We start from the raw sequence: 25162 nt of genomic DNA on the forward strand, positions 1-25162 counted from the left end.
CTATTAATAAGTTAAATTATTCACTCCTCAAAAAGTAAATACAAATTAGAGTTGATTAGCTTTTTTCACATTTTACCCCAGGTAAGGGCATAAGAAATGACCATCTAATAGTTTTGTTGGCTTTTGCCACACCCAACATACCCACATTGCGCAAAAAAAAACAAAAAACAAAAAACTTTCTGTTACAACACTTAGCTAACGTTTCAATAATATTACGTTTACTTCTATCAACAGCCACTAGAGGGGTTTAATGAAACCCCAAAATAAAGGTCAGTGAAGTGAATGAAACATTTAATAGTCTGTCCTATTAATAACAAGTCAACTTAAAGCAACGAAATGTGTGAAGAATCCTATTTCTGAGGCCCGAGGAGATTACAAGTTCTTTGTTTCCGCTCTGCTCACCTTTGGCATCTCGACACGTGAGCGAGTCACCACGCCGGACACTCGCTCCAATTTGTGAGGGCTCCTTCTGCTGGTCACAGTCACCCGAGAGACATCCTCAATCCCCTCCTCTTCTTCTCGGCTCTGGGGAAAGTGAAAGATGGATCGAATTTGAACTGCGTCAAATCGAACACGCCACTTTGCTCATTTCCAAAACAATTGAAAATATAGATTTGCATGCTCTTTAATATTTATGTCTGCTTTCATGCCAAGAGACAATGGGTTGAATCCGATAGATCTGCTTGGCAATGAGGCAAAAAGGTAATGAAAAGCAGCTACCAGAAATCTGTCAACAAGTACATTTGGAACTTTAAATGCTCTGTCCTTTTGGTAAATAGGTTAAGAAATTACACTATGAAAATATCACTGTTGTTTCCCTATTGCCAAATCCAAAAACAAATCTGTCATGTAATGTTTTTGGTTTGACTAAAATTTTTAATAGCATGGCTGAAAATAACAAATATCAGCAATAATGACACAGTGTGTAGCTTTCACTGCTGTCAACAGTTTAACAGTATACGAGTACAACAAGCATTCAATTGAGCCATCAATGAAAAGTGTGCCCTTTAATCAGACACAAGGTTGGCCAAACAAATTACACAATGCATGAGATCCACTCAAAGCAGTGCAAAGCTTTCGATAAAAATGTCCCTCAAATGACAGCAGAGGGCAGCCTTTAAAGATGGCCATCAACAGGGCAAAGATGCAGCCTCAAGTTTTCTCTCAGGATGCTTGTGTTCTCTCTGTGTTCTCCAATATTGCACCCAAGTTGAAGTTAATGTATTTATTTATACACACACACCCCTCAATATGCGGTGTGTGGTACTTGTTCACAGTTAAACCATAAATGAGCAAAAGAAATAGTATTTATGTCAAACCACAGCCAACTTAATCTCTTTTTAATCATTAATTGATTGTTTTTTCATATCCTTTTTTGCTCCTGTATGGGCTGGGTTCACTATGCAATTACATGATACTGGGTTTTGTTTTTGTTTTGTTTTTTCCCCCCCAAACCCGTTCCGTACCTCTTTGCCTGCTGTGACAGAGCATTGCAAACCCTTGACACTCAATACATACTTAGAGACCCACAACCACAAACAAGGATGCAGGGTCAGTGATTAGAGTATCCTTCCAGCCAATAAAGTTAATAAAATCCAATAAAGTCTTTTTAGTTTCACTAGAGGAATAATACTAAAACCATAAAACAGGAGCACAGACCACTATAACACTGTGCTGCCCCAAACTTTTTTTTCTATATTGTCAAGTCCTAATCTCACACACTGTATATGAAGCAATCAAAGCAGTAATGACTTAATCCACATCATTTTCAGTTTATTTATTTTATGTATTCAATATTCCATATATCCATGCTTGGCTATAACACTTATGACTCTCATTCATTGTCCATTAAGCATCTCTCTCTCTCTCTCTCTTTCTCTGTTCTGATTTCTGACACCTTTGATATTTTTTTTTATATTTTCCCACTCCATGATATTATCAAAAGCAAATTTCACAACACATGTATCTGGGATCGAGAATAACTGAAGGGAGATGATCAGCATGCAAGGTGCACACAATAAACGGTGGTTAATAGAATGGCAAACGGCATCACAATAAAGCTCAGACAGCGTCAATTATGCTTTGTATTTATACAATATCCGATACCTTCTTTGCATAATATGGCAAACATGTGAGATTTATTTCTTCTACTCATCATGTCATTTATGCTAGATGTGTTGAAGAGCAGAGATAAACTGGAGACCATAGCCGCCTGCACAAACATCTCCCCTTAATACTGTCTAATGATGTGTTTATTGCAGCTCCCATGCTCAACTGACTGTGCGTAATCCACTTCAGACTTAGCAAGTTAAAAAACATATTGCCATTAAGTGATTGACTTGTGGAGAGAAGCTGTTAGGCACGAAAGAATATTGACGTTCTTATCTCTTGCTGGTGGTAAACTGAGTACTTTCACTTATATTATAACCTAAAAGCTGCCAGAAAAGCTACATGACTGACATCTCATCATTTTATCGGCACCTTCAAATCCCCTTGTTCCATTTTCAGTCAAGTAGGGATGCTACCTCCTAAAGCTGTTGTCCAGATGAACCAAAAGAAAATCAATGACATTTGACCTGTTCATCAGGGAGCCATAAATAAGATAATTTTAGAAAAGATGCATGCATTACAGTCTCCAATATTTTCTACGAAGACGAACTCTGAGATGGTAATGCTAGTGGAACTGGGCGATATGTGCATGCATGTGTGTTTGTGTGTGTATGTGTGTGTGTGTTAGTTCCTAAATTTCTGATCATTCCTGATTGTCATGTAACATTTAATTCTTATCATCAGTGTAATTTTTTTTTATAATTTTTCAAGTTTATTTTCAGTTCAAAATAATTTCTGTAGCATTTGTAAGTACAGATTTAAAAAGAAAAAACATACATGTCAGCTTTGTCAAAAAAGCAGATGAAACAATTAAAAAGTAAATGTGATTTTTAATTTTCATATGATATTCAGAAAATTCTACAAACAATATATTAGTTAGAAAAATACACACCTATGTGTGTGTGTGTGTGTGTGTGTGAGTTCCTAAATTTCTGATCATTCCTGATTGTCATTTAATATTTAATTCTTATTATCAGTGTAATTTTTTTTATAATTTTTCAAGTTTATTTTCTGCTCAAGATAATTTCTGTAGGATTTTTAAGTACTGCTTTAAAATGATAAAACATACATGTCAGCTTAGTCAAAAAAGCAGATGAAACAATTAAAAATAAATGTGATTTTTAATTTTCATATGATATTCAGAAAATATATGGATAAATACATGTGTAAATACATTAAATATATTATCAATATATTAGACAAATACACACCTATGCATAGCCCTACCTTTAACTGGCTTATTTGTCATCTTCACCCCATAGCCCTGACCTAAATCAGTCCCCCCGGGAATGGCAATTAACCAAAATACAACTGGTGAAACCCCCTTAATGGGAACTACTGGTCATGAAAAGGTCACTGTTTTTTAGCAGAAACGGTTTCCAAAATGTAACAAAATATGGCCATGTCCTCTGATAATCGAGTATGTGATGAATTTCCCAATCTCTGCTAAAGTAGCAGGCTGGAGATAATTTGGCTAGTGGGCTCTAGAAGTTACTGAACGATACATTTCAGGAATATTTTGACCTTTAGCTTATATAAAATCCCTACTGATGAAAATCAGTGGGGTATCAGAGATATGTGACTAAGAACATAGATCCATATTATCCACAGTATACGAACATTTTGATGATGACGTCCTGAAACATGTTAGTCATCACTCTTTGATTCCCTTTTTGTAGTTTCTTTCTGCACTGAAAAGAACTTCAAAATAACTAAATGACTGTAAATGCTTGTTATAATTAAAGGACAGGCTGACTTAATGAGAGCAAATGGTAATCAGTGCTCTATTGAAGCCGTTTTCTCTTCTTGCTCAATTCGTGTGTTCCTGCCACCAACTTTTTCCCTGCCTGACACTCACTCGCCAGTTTGAACTCTGTGACACACAAGACTTTGAACAAAAGTTGAAAGCGGTGAAACCTGGCATGCTGACTACCGGGGCAAAATGTAACAGCTTGTGTCGAAGCACATACAAAGTGAAACGTTTTGCATATGTGTACTGTAATGTGAAACAGACGGATTACCTCTCGGGCATCGTTTTTACCGTCTTCTTTCACGACACCTTGTTCCATGTTCAGTTGCAAGGTCAACTCGTAGCACTCCTGAATGTCTGAGGAAAAGAAAAATAATTAGCTGCTTTTATTCTTTTAAGTGGACCTTGAGTGTTGTGTTGTGTTTTTAAGATTCCACCAATCAATTGTGGTCACAATGGGACGTTTCTGATACATTCAGAGGCGTCAATGTGGAGGTGTATGTCATCTGTTTAAATGGAAGCTGGATTTCCATATTTGCGTGGTCCCTTCTCATCTGGCAGGTACAGCCTGAGTAATGAATTGAGGATCCACACTATCCTCAGAGAAATGGACAAAGTACATTATTAACCACTTCTCTGCATTTTGATTTGCTACTGAATCATAGATGAATCATTTCTGTTATTTCACAGCATACTCATGTTTAAAAACTAACAACATGATACTCCCATCCTATTTTATTTCTCGTTTTATATTTCATGTTTAATGGTTGAGCGATACCTTGTGACGTAGTGGGTCATGACTAATCTGTATCAAATTTAGTGTGACAATAATTCTGTCCTATGTATTTTCATTGTTGAATATTTATTAACAATCATCAGGGTGCTGAGAACTATTTGAATAAGGTTTTGACCACATAGTGTGCATGTCTGCCGTAAAAGGGCTAGTTTTGTATGTTGCTATGGAATTAATAGAATACCTTGAAAGAAACTATAACTGATTTCAAAATGATTAAATGCAGATAAACTTGAAAGTCTAGGATATTTGGTTAAATTCTTTATAGTCTCTTCTTAAATATCAGAATATATATATATAATAGAGTTCATGTATGAAACTAAATTATGAATTGTCTGTTTCACTACTTTCTTCTAGTCCAAATGTTGACGTAATGTAACACATATAAATTGAATAGATTCAGAACAATGTTTTAAACCCTTCCATGAATATGTAAGCTGTCAGTAAAATCTAAGTGTAAAGGTATGAAAAATGTATGAAAAATGTATAAATGTTCAAAACGTTCTTCACATTTTTACATTATGGTTGAAGTAAGCAAGTACCACTAAATCAAAGCGGTGACACTATATATGTCTCAGCATATCCTTCAATTCCTCTGCTGATGATCTTGTGTTTTTTTTTTTTCCTTTTCTAGCTGCACTCTGCTGCGCACTGAGTCTTTGCTCATGTCCCACGGCCACCTATGCAGTGGCCACCCTTCTGATGAGAATAAACTGAGACTATTTTGCTGTCCCACACAGCCCACTGTCCCTCTTCTCCCCCTATATCCCTTGTTGGCACATTACAGGAGTTTGCATCCTGAGACTTGAAGAAAGTTCTACACTTTATCTGTGTGAGCCAGAGAGATGAACGTCACAGTACAAAAGTGTAAGAATGGAGCATGTGACTCATCCATGTGTCTGAAAGTGTAGGAGGGAGGCAACGTGTGGGCAGAGGAGCTCGTTGCCCAGATGTCCATAGAAGAGCCTCGTTTAAACAAACTCTTACGGACGTACGTACACACACATACACACAAACAATGTTGGGCCACCTGCACATACACACCCTCAGACACACACACGCACATATATATATATATATGTACACACAATGGCAACCGTGAGCATCTTCTTTGTCATTATACCAAACAACAGAAATGACCACGTATGAGAGGAGGGCAGCCTTTTTAGGAATACTGAAAAATATTTTATGCCCTATCTTAAAATCTTGACGCCGAACTCTTGTGACCCTACACTCACTCATGGCTTATCATTTGGTCCGGTTATGTATTACTGGTATAATGGAGTATACAACACAAGGGCAATATTTCTGAGCATTACATTTTAAACTCAGAACTTTTTAGATGAATTAAAAAATAAGCACAAATTTCAGCCCCAATAGTCATCCCATTAAAAATAAATTGGCATTTGGTTGCAGTTCTGCTCTATCGTCTATGAAAATGTTATCTTCAGCTGGAATTTTTATAATACAAATAACCACCCTGATCAAGTGCTGATATTATTTTGATACTTGAGGGCATCTATTTTCTTTCAGCTGTTTCACTCAAACTGACTGAAAACCAAGAAGCAAAATGAATATTTGGTAAAGTGGGGACGGTAAACCCAATGACAGCGTTCAATTTGCAGGCCGAGGTCTAATCTAGTCATGGCAAGTGTTGTGTTGAGCCATTAAGAGTCCCAAATATATTTTGAAAATATCGCATATTTGGGACTTGATATTTGGTAGTTTAAAATAAATTAATTCATTATTATCAGTAACATGCCTGATTTATGAGTCGCAATGTAAATTTTGAATTTCAAAGTTGTCCCAGAAAGACATTAATCTGGAATCAAAAGATGTAACCCTCAATATTCTACATAAACTAGTTGGCATTAGTTGTCCTAACTATGATTACAACATAAATTAAACTAAAATACTACACAAAATTGTTAGCAAATAAATGATGATGTAAAAACTGCAATTTAGCTGTTGGTCATCAATAATACCTCGGTTCCCCTGTGACACTGTCCAAAACCCTCTAATGCACTACCTTGCACGGCTTTGCACAACTTGCCAACTTTCACAAAACCAACCACGACCGCCCTGATCTCATTTTTTATTTTTCACTTATTTAATGCCTGTTACATATAGTCTGCTTAGCACCGTCAACCAAAGCAAATTCCTTTTAGTTGCAAAATTACTTGGCAAATAAAGCAATTCTGATTCTGGTTCTGATTGTGTTGAGGTCAACCACATGAATCCAGATATGAGGCCTTCTGTTTTTGGTTTTGTAACTTTTTGTTTTAGTTATTTTTTTATTTTTTTTAATTATCAGTGTTTACTAATACAAGCATTAACACATCTGCTTAGGACATACATTACACATCATGTACTGTATGTCACTAGTTTTGCAAACAGCATGTTAGTTTTGGTTTTAGGTGCTCATTGGTCGTTTTAACTCCGGTATGGTCTCCACCAACTTTTGATATTGCAAATTAATTCTTTTTGTTTTCCACTTCTTCCAGCTTATGAACTATCCTAAATTCTTTTTGGCTCGTTCTTATGCATATTTAGAAAAACACACACCTCCAACTGTAATCTGCCCATCCAGTAATATTTGTGTTTCAGTGGATTGCTTGACACCTAAACAAGATTTCTTGTGAATCAAACCTGCAATAAGAAACATCCAATATACAGTTAGGCCCAGAAATATTTGGACAGTGACGCAAGATTTGTTAATTTAGCTGCTTACGAAATCATATTCAGAATACGATTATATAGTCAATATGGGCTTAAAGTGCAGACTCTCAGCTGTAATTTGAGAGTATTCACATCCATATTGGAGCAACGGTTTAGGAATTACACCTCTTTAATATTTAGCCGCCTCTTTTTCAAGGGACCAAAAGTAATTGGACATTTGACTCAGAAGGCTACAAAAAAATAACAAGGCTGCATGGGTTCTTTCCTCGGTAACCTGTCATCAATTAAACAGCTAAAGGTCTGGAGTTGATTCCAGGTGTGGGGTTTGATTTGGACGCTGTTGCTCTGAGCACACAACATGCGGTCAAAGGAGCTCTCAATGGAGGTGAAACAGAAGATCCTAAAGCTGAAATAAAGAAGAAATCCATCAGAGAGATAGCAGACATGTTAGGAGTGGCCAAATCAACAGTTTGGTCCATTATGAGAAAAAAAGACTGCACTGGTGAGCTTGGGAACTCAAAAAGGCCTGGACGTCCACAGAAGACAACAGTGGTGGATGATTGCAGACTCTTTTCCTGGTGAAGAAAAACCCCTTCACAACATCCACTCAAGTGAAGAACACTCTCCAGGAAGTAGGTCTATCAGTATCTAAGTCTACCATAAAGAGAAGACTTCATGAGAGTCAAAAGCAACCCAAGAGTTTTTTTAAAGCAAAGAAGTGGAATATTCTGCAATGGCTGAGTCAATCATCAGATCTAAACCCAATCGAGCATTGCACTTGCTCAAGACAAAACTGATGGCAGAAAGATCCACAAAAAAGAAACAACTGAAGACAGCTGTCGTAAAGGCCTGGCAAAGCATCACAAAGGAGGAAACCCAGCTTTAGGTGATGTCCATGGATTCCAGACTTCAGTCATTCTCTGCAAACGATTCTCAACCAAATACTGAAAAGTAACATTTTACTTGGGGTTATATTTATTTGTCCAATTACTTTTGAGTCCCTTAAATGAGGGGCATTTGTATAATATAGCTACAATTCCAACACGTTCAATCATTTTTGTTGAACCCCTTGAATTAAACCTTAAAGTCTGCACTTCAATTCCGTTGTAGTTGTTTCATTTCAAATCCAATGCGGTGGCATGCAGAGCCCAAATCATGGATATTGTGTCACTGTCCAAAATATTTCTGGTCCTAATTATATCATCAATCTCTCATGAGAAATGTGTCTCTTACATTTTAATCCAGTGAACATGCAACACAGATTGAACACACGGGCAGCCACAAACACGTCTCTGGGAGCAGCTGGGAGTTATCTGCTACGCTTAAGGGGACTTCAGCAGTAAATGCTGATGGAGGGGGTATGCACTTTTCTCTCATTTCCCCTCCCCACAATGTTGTCTGCCTGACCAGAGAATTTGAACAATGAGGCATGCAAAATATGGAATACAGCAAAAATTAAATTCATTGACTAGTTGCTGAAAAGTGTTTTTTGTGCAAAGTTAATGTTTTATATCACTAATGAAGTGACAAGTTATGATATGAGACTGCTGGTTTTGAATATAAGACCTTAACAAACAGACAATGCAGACAATAACAATGTTAAAACAGTTCAGCAATTTCATGCCTCTGACATTTGCCTTCTTGCTCCTGAAATTATTGCCGATGGGTTATGAAAAACCCGCATTGGTCAACCGCAAGAGTACGTCAAGATAGTTAAGTTTCCAAACAACTCAATTATGGTTTAAAAATTTGTAGAGCTAAGGGGAAAATTGAATGTGGGTGACACCTTGCTCATGCATTTCGGTATTTATCCATTTCTTCATATTTAATGCGAATTAGTTAGGCAAAATTGTGGATCTGGCAAGTCTTACGCTAAGTCTTCACCAGAAATTCTCTTCACATCAGTCATATATTCCTGGCAGTGGTAACATAACAAAACACACACACAAAATGCTCCTTTAGGCTATAATGTGTCTTCAGGACACATTACACACAAAGTAAAGGAGATTTCTTTTTTATCGCTCACTTTCTAAAAATGTTTCCAACCCACACATACCACAAAAGTTCCTGCCCATGGAGCAAAATACATAATCTAAGCCAGAAGTCGCTAACTCCCAGATCTCTTTTTGGTGTCTGAACTATTTCGGGAAGGTCTAGTCAGAACTACGAGTGCTTTTGTCACGGTCACAGGGGGTTTCCTGCACCGTCTTGTACTCAGAGTTTACATGCAGAAACAGTATATTTTGGTGTCATAGGCCTCTCACCTATTCAGTTGGAATTAATTCACTCTTGAATGAAATGTACAATAAAAGGGTGCCCCTGGTGGTGAGCGACGCATTGCTCACGACACATTCAAAGCAAATTGGGTCACATTTTCAAGTCAGGGCAAACAATTCACCCCCTTGTCACTTCCTCAATAAAACATTCACATAGTATTTAGGGTCCTCTGTAAAATAACATGTGCTTGTCTGAATATGTGCACAACTCCCTGCGAACAGCCCCCCTGTGCCTGCCACTGCATGTCTGTATGCTGGAACAAAAGAGTGGATGCACAGTTAAGGCAGCCTTTGTCCATGACTGTGCAACCATGCAAGCATCCAATCAAGGGGCTCGTACTTCTTCACTGCGAAAAAAGTTAGGGGTATTCCGTATCCCTGTCTTCGGTCATTGAAAATAATTTCTTTTATGAATTAATACACTTTCAGTTCCACACACGAAACACCCTTTGGGCTGGTTCCAGCAACAAAAGCAAGCTGGTTCAAACACAAAAAAGGTTCACACAACCCCACACATTAGAAGTTAAATACAAGAGGAGAGGAGGATGAGTAATGTTTATACTGAGCTGTACTCATTTCACTTCTGTGAACCACTTCTGTTCTGCTTCGCTTGATGAAAACCACCTGCTGAATGAAAGGCAAAGCACATTAGAAACAATAGCCACAACCCCCTCTATCTTCCATAACACTCCAAGGGCCAGAATAATGGGGGAAGAGGCCAAAGGACAGTTATTTTTCTGTTCTGTCCGCGTCAGTCTTGGCACTAAGTGAACATTCTTTGTGAGGAATGTTTGGAATCCCGATTTAGAAACCTAATCTTCACTGTGTGTGAAACGTAACAGAATGTGAAACTGTATATATATATATATAGAAATGGATATATAAACACAGTATAGTGTGTAAGAATACATATTCATACAATGTGGACAACAACCCTGTTCAATTTGGTTGTTTTACAAATATAGAAATCAATTTTCTCCCATGCAAGTATGGCTCTTTTTAAGCCATTTCTGTCATGCAAAAGTGAGGTTCTTTCAATTTAATACCACCATAAATCATGTGATAAAATAACCCAAATCTGTAGACCTTGGGATATACTTTGCCTTTGTATAAGTAACAGGATTTTTGAGCACCATTGTTGACATACTTGTCTGTTTACGATGTTTTAGCTGGGTGGCTCCAGTGGGCACACCTGAGAAGCGAATGTGTTTGGTGTTACTGGATTTCAAAAAGGAAATCAATGAACTGGCAGTCACTTCAGTAGGGTGACAAGTGGTCCTTAAAAACCCCGTCTCCGTTCTTGTTGATACTGATACTATTGCATGCCCGCTGCTCTAATAGGACTTCTGCTCTTTATGTGTACGTCCACATATTTCTAAGGATGAGGACAGTTTGCTATATATTATGATGTCACTGCCCATTTAAATGCGTAATTAAAAATAAGTATACTTCCTGCCTTGGACAATGGGTATAGAGCAGAGGTCCCCAATCACGGTCTGTTAGTCATTTAGTCTTCTTCTTTCGGCTTTTCCCTTCAGGGGTCGCCACAACGAATCAACTTTCTCCATCTAACCCTATTCTCTGTATCCTCCTCTCTCACACCAACTGCCTTCATATCCTCTCTCACTACGTCCATAAATATTCTCTTTGGTCTTCCTCGAGATCTCTTGCCTGGCGGCTTAAATTCCAGCATCCGTCTACCAATATATTCACTATCCCTCCTTTGTACATGACCAAACCATCTCAGTCTGGGTTTTCTGACCTTCTCTCCAAAACGTCTAACATGTGCTGTTCCTCTGATAGACTCATTCCTGATCCATCCTGGTCACTCCCAACGAGAACCTCAACATCTTCATCTCTGCAACCTCTAGTTCTGCCTCCTGTCTTTTCATCATTGTAACAGTTTCTTGGCCATACAGCATCGCTGTTGGTCATTTAGTACTAGGACGCATTGAAAAATGATCAGATTTTTTCCCAATCACATCCATACGCCAAGGTGCTTGTTTAGCTCACACATTATCCAAAATATTCAAGTCCACCGGCAAGTAAACAATGATAAAAAAACAAATGTCAGTCATAATAATAATAATAATAATAATAATAATAATAATAATAATAATGATAGCCCCTGGCTCACACTGATTCAGCTGAATTTTTTTATGCACTTTATATTTGCTTTCATACCTTTCATATCATTTTACTTCATTGTGTTTGTCCACCACACCTTGAAGGTGAAAACATTGTCTCATATGAAACCGGTCCATGGTACAAAAAGGTTGAAGACTGTTGGTCTACAGAATCCCTGACTTCAAAAAGCATAGAAAATGATAAGTTGTATGATAGTATAAATACTCCACAGGTTTGGCCTTGCATTTACGGCACTATCATCTTAATCTGGTGCAACAATTTAAGCCAGAGACGGTGAAGGACTGTTATTTACCATTGTGAATAATTGAGAGATGAAAACTGTTTTGACGTACAAGTTGATGCAGCTGTTTAAAACAGTCAGAACATAACTAATACTTATTGATATACTGCCTATGATTTGGCAATTTATGGAATTGAAGTTCAATTGAAATTCATAAACACAAAATAATTGGAGTATCATTGACTACGGTATCTCATAGCACATTGCTGTATTTTTTTGCTATTTTTTGTAATCTTGCAAATACAATGTGACAGTCCTTACACAATTCCCATGTCACAGCAGCAAACAGTTGCTATTAATTATCTGTAATGAAGCTCAAGAGTCACTCTGGGGCAGGTGAGGTGTCATGATGTTTTCATTTCAACATCTGTTTATCTAACCTCCTGAAAGGCAGACGAAGACTAAAGTAGTCTATATTGCCAACGGATCAGCATTAGCCATAGTGAAAACAACGGGTTTCAAAAGTTACCTTTCGTTCAAGCAAATCTCACTCCCCCATTACGCAGCAACTGACGGGGCTTTTTCTTGCATTTATTCAAGTCGTGCTGAAAGTACATCTGGGCACTTGACATATAAAATGGGACTTTTGGGAGGAACAGTCACCACAGGTTTGCTTGTTTCTCTTCCTGAATATCACATGTTCTTCTACTGCTGATCAATGACAACTGACAACTGTCAAAAAGAATTAAGGTGCATTATCACCACCCTCTGGCAAGAGTATTGCATTTCTACAAGTTGCCAAGAAGACATCGTCAACCATATACCTCAATATACTTATCTCACATAATTAAAATTGACTAATGCATTCCTACAATGTTCTCAAATTGGTAGGTGTTGATCAAAACAATTATGATAAGCATTTTTGCCATTTATCAACAACCCTGAAATTGCTGATCCATTGGCTGTGTACTTGGGTAACACCTATTCTAGGAAAAATGCAGTTAAAGCAATATCATTGATGAACATGGAAGGTCTGCAAGGAAGAGTATGTATAGGCAATAAATGAAGGAATATAAGATAAGATGATACTTTATTGATCCTTTAACTCATTCACAGTGGATATAAGATAATTCAATTGGTACCTGATTATTTTTACCCCCCAATAACATTAGCTGAGAAAAATCCAAAGTCTATCCAGATCTACTTTGGTGGTACAGAAAAGATATTTTTTATTTAGATGTAAATGAAAGATATCCTCTTTGTGAATATATAACATGCCTATACAGCATATAGAAGAATAATTTTAAAAGGTAGTCCATATGCCTAGAGAATAGACTATTTACACCTGCCACACTACATCTCTTAAACTAAAGTCTCCACCATGTTAGACTTCCCCCCTTCAGACCCCCCACAGAGTAGCAGCAGTGGGTCAGCAGGAGCAATGCCAGACCCAAGGACAACCATCATTACAACCTAGCTGTGGTAATTAGAAAGATCACTCAACCGTTGGGAGAATACAAGTAATGTGCTTAATTTTTAAAGGGAACTGTGGGTAAGGTTCATACAAAGGTGCTGCATATGGTAAGGATAATGTCTCTGGGGATGAGTAAGAATTGCAACATATGGACGCATCAAAAATAGTCATATCAATTAACTCCGGCAGTAAGTTCAGTAAGATGCTACTTGTTGTATTTACTGAAAAGGGTTATGTTGTCAAAGTGCCAGCTCACAATGTGAGAACTCTTAAGTCGCTCTTAAGATAGACTGCGTTTTGTGTGTCTTAAATGGTATTTCATTACAATCTAAGTATGTTACAGAGGGGGTGGGTGCTATACAGCAAACCTTTGTAAGGCTCGGTGAAAGGCCTCTTTCATAACCCTTAATTGGGAAACATTTAGACTGAGTTTACTGGCCATACAAATTAATACAAACTGGCCCGTGTGTTTGCCTGCAGCCAAAACAAAAACCACAAGTCAGAGTATGTCAAACAGAGTCAAAAAGAAGTATAACTTGAAAATAGTTTGTGCATTCATACAGTTTGGAGGAAGCTCAAGCTGTAAGCCGCAAAAGTAGGAGTCCTCCAAAATAGGCAATTTCATTATCTTGTACCTACCAAGTAGAGCTTGGAAGAGCTGGCTGCCCAGGATAGCTGACACCTTGCTCACACTGGTCTTCAGGTCCTGCTCATCCGGGCTGGTCAGATTGGCCTGGTATTGTCTCAGCAGTCCGACCGCCCGCTCAGTATCTGTCTCACAAAATAAACAAATCTCGTGACAAGCAAATCAAATAAGAAGATAGAATGTGACAGTCCTGGATGAAGACGTAATTTTAACAAACATATGTTAAAAGGGACCTGGGCCAAATTGACCTGAACTCCATCCAGGAAACAGGCATTTTAAAAGCAGTTTGCCTGCTGTCTTGTCTATTAATATGACAAAGTAGTGCTTTGTAAAAATTGATGGCCTTGTGTTTCAATTTCATGGACCAGACGTGACCATCAAATAGTCCAGGGGGGATCTGGTGCTGTGTGCTTCCCATAGCACCTCCTCTTTTGCATTCTTCATACGGTACGAAAATAAAGTATTGCTGACTTAGCACATCAATCATAATGTTTTGGGGTTTTTTTTTGGCTTCTTTATAATCTTTTACTGAAATTACTTCACTTCTTCAGCTGATGTTATACACATGTTAAGTATCTGCTGACTGAGGGCCCCCAACTTATTTGTTTTGATGAAATGTATATTTCATGATTTTTGACAGAGGTCAGCTAGCATATAACACAGGCTACCATTTATTCTATTAAGTTAACTACCAGTTATCCTGTGTTCAGTATATTGAGCTATAACTTGCCATAAGCCTAAAAATCTCAATGAGGAAAAAATGCATTGGAGTATGGAAAGAGTTCCTTATTAAAGAGTTTATCAACTGGCAATGACATCTTTTATTATGGACTTATCTTTATCAAATTAATATGACATTAAAAATTTGGCAAACGGTTGAAAATGACTTTAAATGCACAGCGGTCAATGTATTAATTGGTTAGATCATGCATGACATAGGGAAGCAGACCTGCTCTACTGTCAGGTTCTTGTATGCAACTCCTTACAACAGTTAGAACAGGCAGAGTTTGGATACTGGTAACTAGCTTGTAGTTCGATACATTTACCTTGAACCCCCCTTCACCAGGGCACGCTGAGAATTGATCTAAATCTGTGTATTCAAATAGCCTTAAATCAGATTAAAAGATAAAATAACAGTCAGCCTTTTCTTGTGCCGCAACCATGGAAAATGAGAACCATGTGAGTTTCTCTTGTCTAACAAGTAGCATCTGCCTTACGTGACATTTTGTGTTCGGCGAGGTGACTGCTGCACACGCGCGAATAAACGCGAATGACGGAATAACGTTATATTTTGCAGTCTCATCCCAAATTTTCATGGCTGTATTAATATTTTTCTAAATGCTAAGCACATGCTACACTGCAGTTTTGAAGCATCCCCCAGGGAAGTGATCAGACTTCATCCACTGACTGCCGGCTTTACGGATTCTGACAACAATCACTGGGCAGAAATGTTGGATACACACATTCTGTCCCCAACAGAAAGTAGCTGTTTATGAAAAATTGGAATGTGCAGAGCAATCTCTTGGAATGAAAAGAAATATTGAGATATTTCCATCCTTGTTAGTGATACATAGTAATTTTTTTTATTGAGTTTTTATTGAGTTATTTAATCACATTCTCATTATTTTGTCACCACCCAAAGCTTTGGGACGCAGGTGAGATTGGGCCAACCCAACTTTCTTTTAAAAAAATGTCCCTCATTGGTCCCAAGTCTGAATATGAGGCACTAACTTGTTCAAAGAGCTGACACATGGTACCTTTAAATATTCTTTTCATCAAAACAGGATGGTGCTCACAGTCACGGATCACTAGGATAGAGCCTGAGTTAACAAGGAGCTACAATAGACAATTTGTGCTTCAATGTGATCGGGCTAATGAAACGCTACTGATTATACTAAAGTGCCGCTCCATTCAAAAGTGGTCTGTGTTTATTACTATGGTTGAAATTTTAGAGCATCATTTGGTCAAACATGCATTGCATGAGGACGACAATAATAATGCAATACTAAAATGTCTTGAACCAAGCAGCAATTTTTAAAGTTTTTATGATTTTATGATTATCATTTATAATTAAACGTAATTATAAAAAATGTAATGTAAAAATGTAAATACTTGAATTTCCACACAGGTGGACTACAAAACATGATTAAGTATCCACTTCTGAAATATAGAAGGGTTTAAATTTGAAAATACTTAAACCAATTCCTTGTTGACAGATACAGCAAATATGATCATATACAGGCCTGTCTCAGAAAATTAGAATATTGTGATAAAGTTCTGTATCTTCTGTAATGCAATTAAACAAACAAAAATTACTTTTTATTGATATTCTTATATTTTGAGATAAGATTTTTGAGTTTTCGTAAGATGTAAACCATAATCAGCAATATTAAAATAATAAAAGTCTTGCAATATTTCCGTTGATTTGCAGTGAATCCAGAATGTATGACATTTTTGTTTTTGTAATTGCATTACAGAAGATAAAGAACTTTAACCCAATATTCTAGTTTTCTGAGACAGTCCTGTATACATGAAGCAGGTTTGGAGCTACATTTGAATATTATTATCAGAAATTACCTCACTCTGAAAATGTTAAAAAGTGCTTTATCTTTAACTTTTTCAGGAACCCCATATTGTAGCTTTGTTGAACCCCCATTGGAGTTTGGAGATATTGCACAAAAAAAAAAAGGCCAATGATGTATCACTGTTTTATATATCTATATATAGCAAAAACAATCCGAAGATTGTGATTAAATGAAAAAAAAAAATGAAATAAAACAAACTTTTCTGACAGATGAGGGGGAAAAGGGTGTTAGGGTAATTCAAAGTACTCACCATATTTATGCACCATGGTGCAGCTGACGTGAAAAGTAGTGTAAAGACCAGTTTCAAACTTTTAATCGCTGTCGCTCAAAAAGCAGAAAGTTGCCTCTTCTTCCTCACAAACCAATGAGATCTTCAGTTTGTGTCACAGTCCGATCCGTCTGAAGGCTGTCATCCATCCGCAGAGGGGGACCCAGATGTTGGAGATTGTTTACTTCGTAACAACTTTTCTTAAGTTTTGGTGAAAAAAAGGCCCCGGTACGTATTCCTCAGTCTCTCTCACACGCTTCGTGTCCGTGGGGCGGAGGAAGGGGGGAGAAGAAAAAAGAAGCGCGTCCATTAAACTTTGCTCAGCTTTGACAGGATCCTGTAGCGTTGCGTTTAACTTAAAACTCGCCGGTTAAGTTCTGAGGTTAAACCGCATCTTCCCCTCTGATAAATGGCGCTCTATCATGCCCAGAGTTAACTTTTCCCCGATTCACTCTCAAAACGCCCATTTCCCCCAAATGATCCCTTCGGGCGCCATCTAGTGGTCAGAAGCGTCAATGACTTGTATCGAAAAATCACTTCACCAAACGATGGAAAAACAAATCTCACTGTTTAAAAAGGTATAAAAGGCAGAGAAATGACATGAAATGCACGATGTTGAAAAGCAACTGCAATAAAGGACTCTGTATTCAAATGTTTATTCTTAGAAATGAACAAAATGCTGGTGCAAATACAACATTTGCATGCACAAATTTTAATGTGCAGGTATGGGCTCATGTGTATCCGTAATATGTATGTGTTTTATAATAAACTTTGTCTGAAAGCAACATTCTAATAAGTTACCTTATTTTCACAATATTAGCAACATGAGGCACAGCTCTTCAATACAACAATAACAACAACAACGATAATAATAGGAAAAAAAATAGAAAAAACAAATGCCTCCAGCAAGAAACAATAAGTAACCAACAAACAATTAACATTTTAGTGCTTTTGTTTCACCTAAGAACCTCATGAATTAGGATTTAACACGAGTCACAGAAAAGTGCTGTGATGCAGTAGTTTAAAATACCCAAAATAAATTGCATTGTACATTTGTACATTGTAAAAGTGCAGGCTGCAAATATAGAAACAAATTCATCTTACTTTCGGTGACCAAAGGACAAACATAAAATAGTTAACAAACAATAGAGTCTAGAGACATATTAGTCAGTTTATACAACATTGATGATCCAAAATGGTATGTATTTAATGGCCTTACAACCCTTTCCTTTGCAGTTCACTCTTAAATTCTTGCGTCCAGATGAAGGTCAAAATAGCTCTGGCGGGAATCATCTGATCTATCCGGTGGGTACCGGAAGGTACAATTCTTTCTCGTGTAAGTTGAATGCATTGCTTCTTTTGTTTTTTAACCCTGTTAAAAAATAAGAGGGGTTATCGAAATGCAACTGTCTCAGGACGTTTGCTTTATGTACAGTTTCATACAATCATACAAACTTATGCAGATAAAATGCACCGAGTTGTGATCTATATTGATATTTGTGTTCCGTTTATGTTACTGGAATAACTTTGCTTGGTTCCAACTATAAAATCGAAGTGAAATTTGTAGTGCAAACAGAATGATGAAACAGTGATTTTAAGGCACGCATATGTGGGAAAATGAAGATTGTGAAAATAGAGCGTCAACCTACAAAATTGATCTTTTGGCTCTATCATAGACAGTGCAGGATGTTAAGACTGCTGTGTTTGTTGTAATATGAAACAAAAGTAAATAATTTTTTTTATACCTGTTTGCCGCTGTGTAACATTTTTGCTTTTATTGAATTATGAACATGCATATGCACCTAAAAAGAGATAGATATATGGAAATATGATGCAACTGTACCTTGTTTGTCGTGGAAACGGTGAGATTTCCTGTTTAAGAAAGAGAGCCTTACTAAAATTGTTTTCATATATTGTGCAACTCATGCCTTCATGCGACAAAAATGTACTTACTGCTGGAGAAAGAAGATCCCAATGATGATCAAAATTGACAGAATATCCACTGTAATCCATATGTATATGTACGTTCGATGAGCCTGAAGCATGAAAAGATGGAATCAGGGACTTGAGACTTGTCACAAGTCAGAGAGCATCTTTTCATTACAATGTATGTGTGAACTGGTGAATTTTGCCTGCACACTGACCATAACCCAGTCAGGTCGGTCCTGGTCCCGCAGCAGGTGGCAGGCGTTGGTGGTGACAGAGCTGACCCCTGCGCACCACAGCAGGGAGAAAAGCCAACGCTCATTCACCACCCACATGTTCACCGTCACATTCCTGCTGCGGAGCTCTCTGTCAGGATACCACAGTTAAGGTGAGGCGAAGGAAAACTTATTTACATAATCTTACAAATGAACACAATAAGAGCAATGGCTCTTTCTGTGTGTGAGAGATTTTCACATTCAGTGAACAAGACATTTTTGAGACGATAAATCAAGTTTGGTCACAATCCCTGAGGTCTACACATATTGTGCTGCTTACAATACCCTCTGTATTTAACTTTTAAATATGCTGTGCTCTCCTTTCTATTTCCTGTATTACCAGTTACTTAAACCAGTTCTTGATAATAATATATCCAACATGTTGGGATGATTTGACCGTATTTGTCCATACAGCTGATCAGGAGATGTCACCTACTGATTATTTATGCCTAAAATAGAAATGTATCATCATCCATAATTAAGTTTTGAAAAAAAAATCTTTCATTGAATATTTGATGTGCATCCAATACAAAGTTGATATAGTGTAAGCTTTTGGAGAAACTGCTCCTTATTGAGTATGTCCATTTTTCACTAAATTAAAATGTGAACCAATTTTAGTATCAGTTCAAGAAATCCAGGTTAACAACACTTATGCTTTTGGGCAAAAGCAAAGCAAATTACACGATTAAATCACCCCTTCAGCCCTTTGCCACTTTACAATTCATTTTCTATTAATTCTTTAAGATTAGTTTAGCTTAAAACTCGAATAAGAACAGTGAAGCCTGACTTTCAATCCCATAATTAAGAGCCTCAAATTTTTCCACGTTCTTAATCTTACCTGATTCTCGCTGTATCAATCTTACTGTATTTTAAATTGAGGTGGTTGCCTCCTTTTTCAAACATCTCAGATTCATTCTTAAAAATGTGAATGAAGCCTGGAGCCGTTATATTCACATAGTCTCTTTCTACTGGTGGGAGCCAAAGAATCTATCAAGAGGAAAAACACAATTTTTTCTGAATAAGTCTTAACATGAAAAACTAACCACATCTATCATAGAGGGCGGCATTAGACTTACTAGGCTCGGATCAATACCGGATTTCAAGATGGTGTGGACTGTGTCGATTGTATCGTTTTCCTGGTTTGGACTATAAAGGTCAAATATTACAGATATATTATGTCGTTGGGCTAGGTGAAGAAGCTCAAGGAGAGAGGGAATTGTCTGATTTCCAGCTGTTTCTCTATCCTCTTCTGAGAGCAGGGACACTGTGAGGAAGGGATCTGTCTGAAAATCCGAGATCAGAATGAGATTTCATCGTGGCGGTAGTTTGATCTTGAATGAAACACACACTTTAAGCAAATGAATGTCAAACAAGTCAGCAAATGAAGCCACTCGCTGTTGAAAACATTTCCACAACACAGAAACCTCAATGGGCTAGTATTCGGAAATAAAAGGCAAGTTCTCACTTGTAGGAACCACTGGCCCGCATTCAGACTTTGTAACTCCTCCCAGGTGACATTGCTGCTGTAGCTGAAGTCAGCTTTAGGAAACTTATCCATGACATCTGTTGTTCTTCTCAAGAAGCCAGAGTGGTGGTCATGCATTAGGAAGGGGATTCTGTCTTTACTGGGTTAGAAAAACGAATATAAACATGGCTGTAAGGGGGATTGAAAGTAACCAGTGAATGCTTTCAAATGAAATTAAATTCTTGCTTGACAGGATGAAGACAGCATGGCCCATAAATTCTATAAATCATTTACAAGCATTTCTTGCTGATATCTGCTGACATTTTCAGGAATGGAATGGGACAATGCCTGTGCTTGCACAAACTACCATAAACACAAGGGCGCATTTATAAACGGATGTGATTTTGAACCACCTAGCTTCTGCTGCTTTTGTGACTGCTTTTGTGTCAAAATGTAAAAAAAAAAAAAAACTCAAAGAAATATGTCAAAGGTGGTTTGATTTATTTTTTTATTTACCCGTTCATCCAAAGTTCAAAACATATTTAATTTCAAGGAGGTATTCCATTAATTTTTGTGCCTGTTTCACTTTTGTTGAATAAACGCTTGCCTTGTTTTCATTCCTGACTAATTCTAACTCTTTTTCAATCTTGTATTACTCCAATAACCTTATTTTCTGATCATGGAGGTAGTCACATCAAAGTGATTATCTCATTGGTTATTTGATAGTGTGACTGTCATTATATTTTAACTATTTAAAGCCCTCCTCATGCAGATTGAACACACATTCACTGTACCTGAGCTGCAAATCCGTCTCAAAGGCAGACACACCGCATTCAATGCTCTTATTGAACGACATCATGGTGTTCTCTGGGGCCAGCTAGAGACGGAGAGGACAAATGGTTAGATGTTCACATGCTTTGGATGAAAATCAAACAAAAAACTACCCATATAAATCAGAAAAACCACACAGAATAATGCAAATAATATCCGTCTGATTGTTTTTTTATCCAGAAAATCTAAATGTACTCGATAAACAAGAACATTTACAAAATATGTACAATAAGTTGTAAAAATATATGTTTATTTTTACAAAATAACTGTCAAATTATGAATGCTGTGTACATTTTCTTCTGAGTAGATTTTTTTGGAAGTTGGGCACTTAAGCAAACACATCAAGCAACCTCACATTTTACATGTAATTTGAAAGTTGTGTGGTTACGTTGTTCTATAAGGACTGCATCATCTGTGTTTTGCTTTGCCTCCCTGGAGTCACTGTACTGTTGCTCACCATTGGTGCTCCTCTGTGGCCAATGAGTTTTGGTTTTTCTGGTAATTCGTGCCATTCTATCAGACAAGGTGACTGGATGAGCAAAGGACAGAGGAAGATGACTGACGCCACCCCGACGAATACAGCTGCAATCAGGACCTTGGACGCTAGGATCAATAAGAATCAAACAGTAAGAAAAAAGTGATAATATAGATAATCCGTGATAATGTAGCCTTGGAGAGTCACTGATAAGAACTGACAGTACTGGTACATTCTACATTACTCTATATAGCCCATTAATAAAGGGATAAATTATTTATAGTTTATGTGACATGGCATAAGCACATTAAAAAAATGCAATGAGCGGAGTCCAAAATGTATAAAATGTTTAAATGTATTATTACAACTCTGTAAATAGGATATGATGATTTTGATAATTTTCCATTTTCTGCAGAGACAACGAACAACATTTGACTAATTCAGAGGATTTTAGACATACAGCGTTTCTTAGCCATGTGGAATCCCTGGAAGACGAAGGAACTCAGCAGAGTCAAGGCTCCAACTCCCCCCAAGTGCAAGAAAGGGGCTGTAGCCTGCGAAGTTGTCAAGACAATATACATAGACAACCAAGGATAAAGGGGCATTTGGAATGTGCTTGCTTTACCTGAAGTGACAGAGGGATGGTGGGCCATTCCTGCCGCCACTCAAGACTTATTCCTATCACTCCAACGAGGATGAACAGCACACCAAAACAAAGGAGGCCCTGCAGAGAGAAAAATGTATGTCAACAAGGTTTGCTTGCCTCATTTGACACCGACTGAATACCGCACTTTATTGCTTTTATCTATTTTTTACATTGCAATCAAGACCACTAAAAGTCTAGAACACATTGTGCATAAGTCCCACTCGTCCAATTTTTAAAAATGATTGATTTTTCTGAATGCTTGTTGAAATGCTCGTGAAAGGAATATAACAAGTTCACTCATCAAAATGTTTTGTCCCTCTTTTAAAAGGATGTTCTTACTAACAAAATCAACAAATGCTTTTATTAAACTCCTAGGACTGTTGTTCATCTCTTACCATAATTAGGATTGAAAATATGACAAATGGTTTAAAGTTCCTTAATCTAATCCATCTGTGCCTTCTCATTGGTTGGTAGGCCAAAGCAAACACTGGCCCAGACAAGTTGTCTTCTATGCTGCCTATTATTTTTGACAAAGCAATTTACTATAGTTTTGAAATAACAACATCTTAACATCATCTCAAAAGTGAGATTTTTTATGTTCTCTGCATCCAGAAAACCACTTAATTAATGTTTGAAATTCATTTGTATTTCCTTCCCTGGTAAAGAAAATGAAAGAGATGATAGAAGAAAATCTATTATGACACACACTTGGTTTTAAATGTTGAAATTATGTAATGGGCATGGTGAAAAGGATGGTGATGACATTAAAAAAAAAAAAAAGTGACATGTTTACTGTACCTTATGCAACCAGTGCAAGTTGAGTGGCTCTCTCAGGGCAACATGGAATAGGGCAAAAAGCTGCAAAATTAAGTTTATTAGGGCAAACAATAAAGGTACATATGTGAGACAAGAATGCTGGGCGAAATATTACACGTACACGTGTTACATTGGAACTGAACAAAACAATAGCTAATTATTTTATCAAGAAATTCTAGCTGTTGACAAATGTACCTCTTCTTCTTATGGTACTAGATATCGAGTAATCAATGCAGACTTTGATATCCTACAATCACATAATCAACATTCTCACCAGCAGCAGAACACAATAGCTTGTTATCACTGCAGAGGTAATGATCAGCACTATGAACCAGTTCACCCATCGTTTCAGCTTCGTAAAGCCCTGCCTGGTAAAAGAACAATGGAGAGTGGCAGAATAAAGGTCAGGAATAAGAGAAAAAATTAGAATATAAAAGGGAGGATTCTAGGCTTTTGTGGCAGCTTCAGTGTGGGCCTGTGTCTGGTCGTGTGTGTTTTTTTCACCAGTTAACGTCCTCTTGGTCATTAAAAGTAACCAGACAAATGTACATCCAGCTCAGGGAAAGCAGGGTGACCAGACAGACGACCGAGAACCAGCAGCATGCAAACTGAGAGGAACAGCAAAGTTGTGATCTTTTATTCAGTTGTCATCTGTTATTTTGACAATTTTTCAGTTCCCAAACCATCAATTAAATAAAACTGGTTGAGTGCGTTTATAGTTATGCATTTTATCTAATAAGGAATTGGAACACTGTTGGTTTTGCTTTTACGGTTGGCAATGCGTCATGAAAATAACAGGCTCTCCTTTTCAACTTTTGGCATTCACTCTTCTGAGCCTGGCAAAGCCTCAAACTTATCACCCCGCAGCAATTACAAAAATCCTGTAAGAACCTGACATGATACAAATCTTGAAAAACAGGTTTACAGGTCGCAATTTCTTTTACCGATATTTTTAAGTTTCTTAAAAGTTCCAATTTCTTTTACTACCTAAAGTTTATTTGATTCAAAATTATAAAGCAGTGATTTATTGAGCAAATCACTTTTTCCAGGATTATGTTGTTGGGTTGGCACTGTGGAATGTTAATCCCTCGACCGTAGAGATGTGTAAAAGTTATGTTCTCGTGGAATCAAACAGAGAACTGATGTCACATTTTACAATACACCTTTAAAACACAGTGCATTTACCTAAAGTTTATGTACTGAAATTTTAACATTTTCAAATGTATGCAACTGTCTTAAATAATAAACAGAAAATACTTACTCTTTTCTGGACTCCTTTCTGTCCATCTCTGCTCAAGTGGCTCCACTGGCAGCTGTATAAGCCCCTGCTGCAAACTCTGCAACACCTCTTGCAGTTTAACATTTCTTCAGTTTAGTTACGAGCTCTACTGCATATCCTGTACACACAGTCTGACGGCGGAAGACGTCGCCCTGACTCACCAGTTTAATACTCTAAGCCTATTGGAGAGTGTGAAAGAAAAGACTTTGGACGTAAATGAGAGTCGTCAGAAAAAAAGGAGTCCCTTTGGGTATTAAGGCTATCCCTCTGCAACCCCCCCTCCATCAATGGAGCTTGTGTGCAGGGGGGGTGGGGGTTAAAGCCACTCACAATGGCCAATAGGGGGTGTTTCGAATTGTGCATGGGCTGGCCTGGGAGTGTAATCACATGCAGACACAGTGTCAGGCACATCCACCCTCAGAGAGCAGACAAAGCCATAAACTAAGAGCAAGTGAATTTGAAGCAAGTTAGTTTACAGCTTTAGCTTTATCTCTGGGGTTA

The 25162-nt window shown here is 37.5% G+C and overlaps 2 protein-coding genes across 3 annotated transcripts in view; both read right to left on the reverse strand.

Annotated features, from left to right (window-relative positions):
- The window catches only part of dlg3 (discs, large homolog 3 (Drosophila)), an 88947-nt gene extending 71627 nt beyond the window's left edge, over positions 1-17320 (reverse strand). Inside the window, exons 1-4 of the mRNA XM_086158656.1 lie at positions 16931-17320; positions 14089-14220; positions 4131-4216; positions 403-525 (exon numbers count right to left, since the gene is read on the reverse strand). Of these exons, the coding sequence (XP_086014782.1) occupies positions 403-525; positions 4131-4216; positions 14089-14220; positions 16931-16946 (357 nt within the window). The 5' untranslated portion in view covers positions 16947-17320. The remainder of the gene's footprint in view (positions 1-402; positions 526-4130; positions 4217-14088; positions 14221-16930) is intronic.
- A 268-nt stretch (positions 17321-17588) lies between these two features.
- Positions 17589-24938, reverse strand: gdpd2 (glycerophosphodiester phosphodiesterase domain containing 2). 2 transcript variants are annotated; one of them, XM_086158172.1, is made up of 15 exons: positions 24644-24938; positions 23887-23990; positions 23657-23750; positions 23365-23424; positions 22546-22644; positions 22381-22474; positions 21903-22048; positions 21409-21491; positions 20615-20774; positions 20226-20432; positions 19988-20136; positions 19093-19240; positions 18902-18984; positions 18792-18820; positions 17589-18320 (listed from the first exon to the last, which is right to left on the reverse strand). In XM_086158172.1, exons 1-15 carry the CDS (start codon positions 24743-24745, stop codon positions 18247-18249), a joined length of 1632 nt encoding a protein of 543 aa, XP_086014298.1. In that variant the 5' UTR covers positions 24746-24938; the 3' UTR covers positions 17589-18246. The 2 variants fall into 2 exon arrangements, with proteins under 2 accessions (XP_086014298.1, XP_086014299.1); XM_086158173.1 differs by lacking the exon at positions 23887-23990 and having other exon boundaries at positions 24644-24810.
- Positions 24939-25162: the final 224 nt, after the last annotated feature.

The sequence above is a fragment of the Fistularia commersonii genome, chromosome 13 (assembly GCF_037954325.1).
Source record: "Fistularia commersonii isolate RoL2024-O1a breed Wild chromosome 13, RoL_Fcom_v1.0, whole genome shotgun sequence".
NCBI classification, from domain to species: domain Eukaryota; kingdom Metazoa; phylum Chordata; class Actinopteri; order Syngnathiformes; family Fistulariidae; genus Fistularia; species Fistularia commersonii.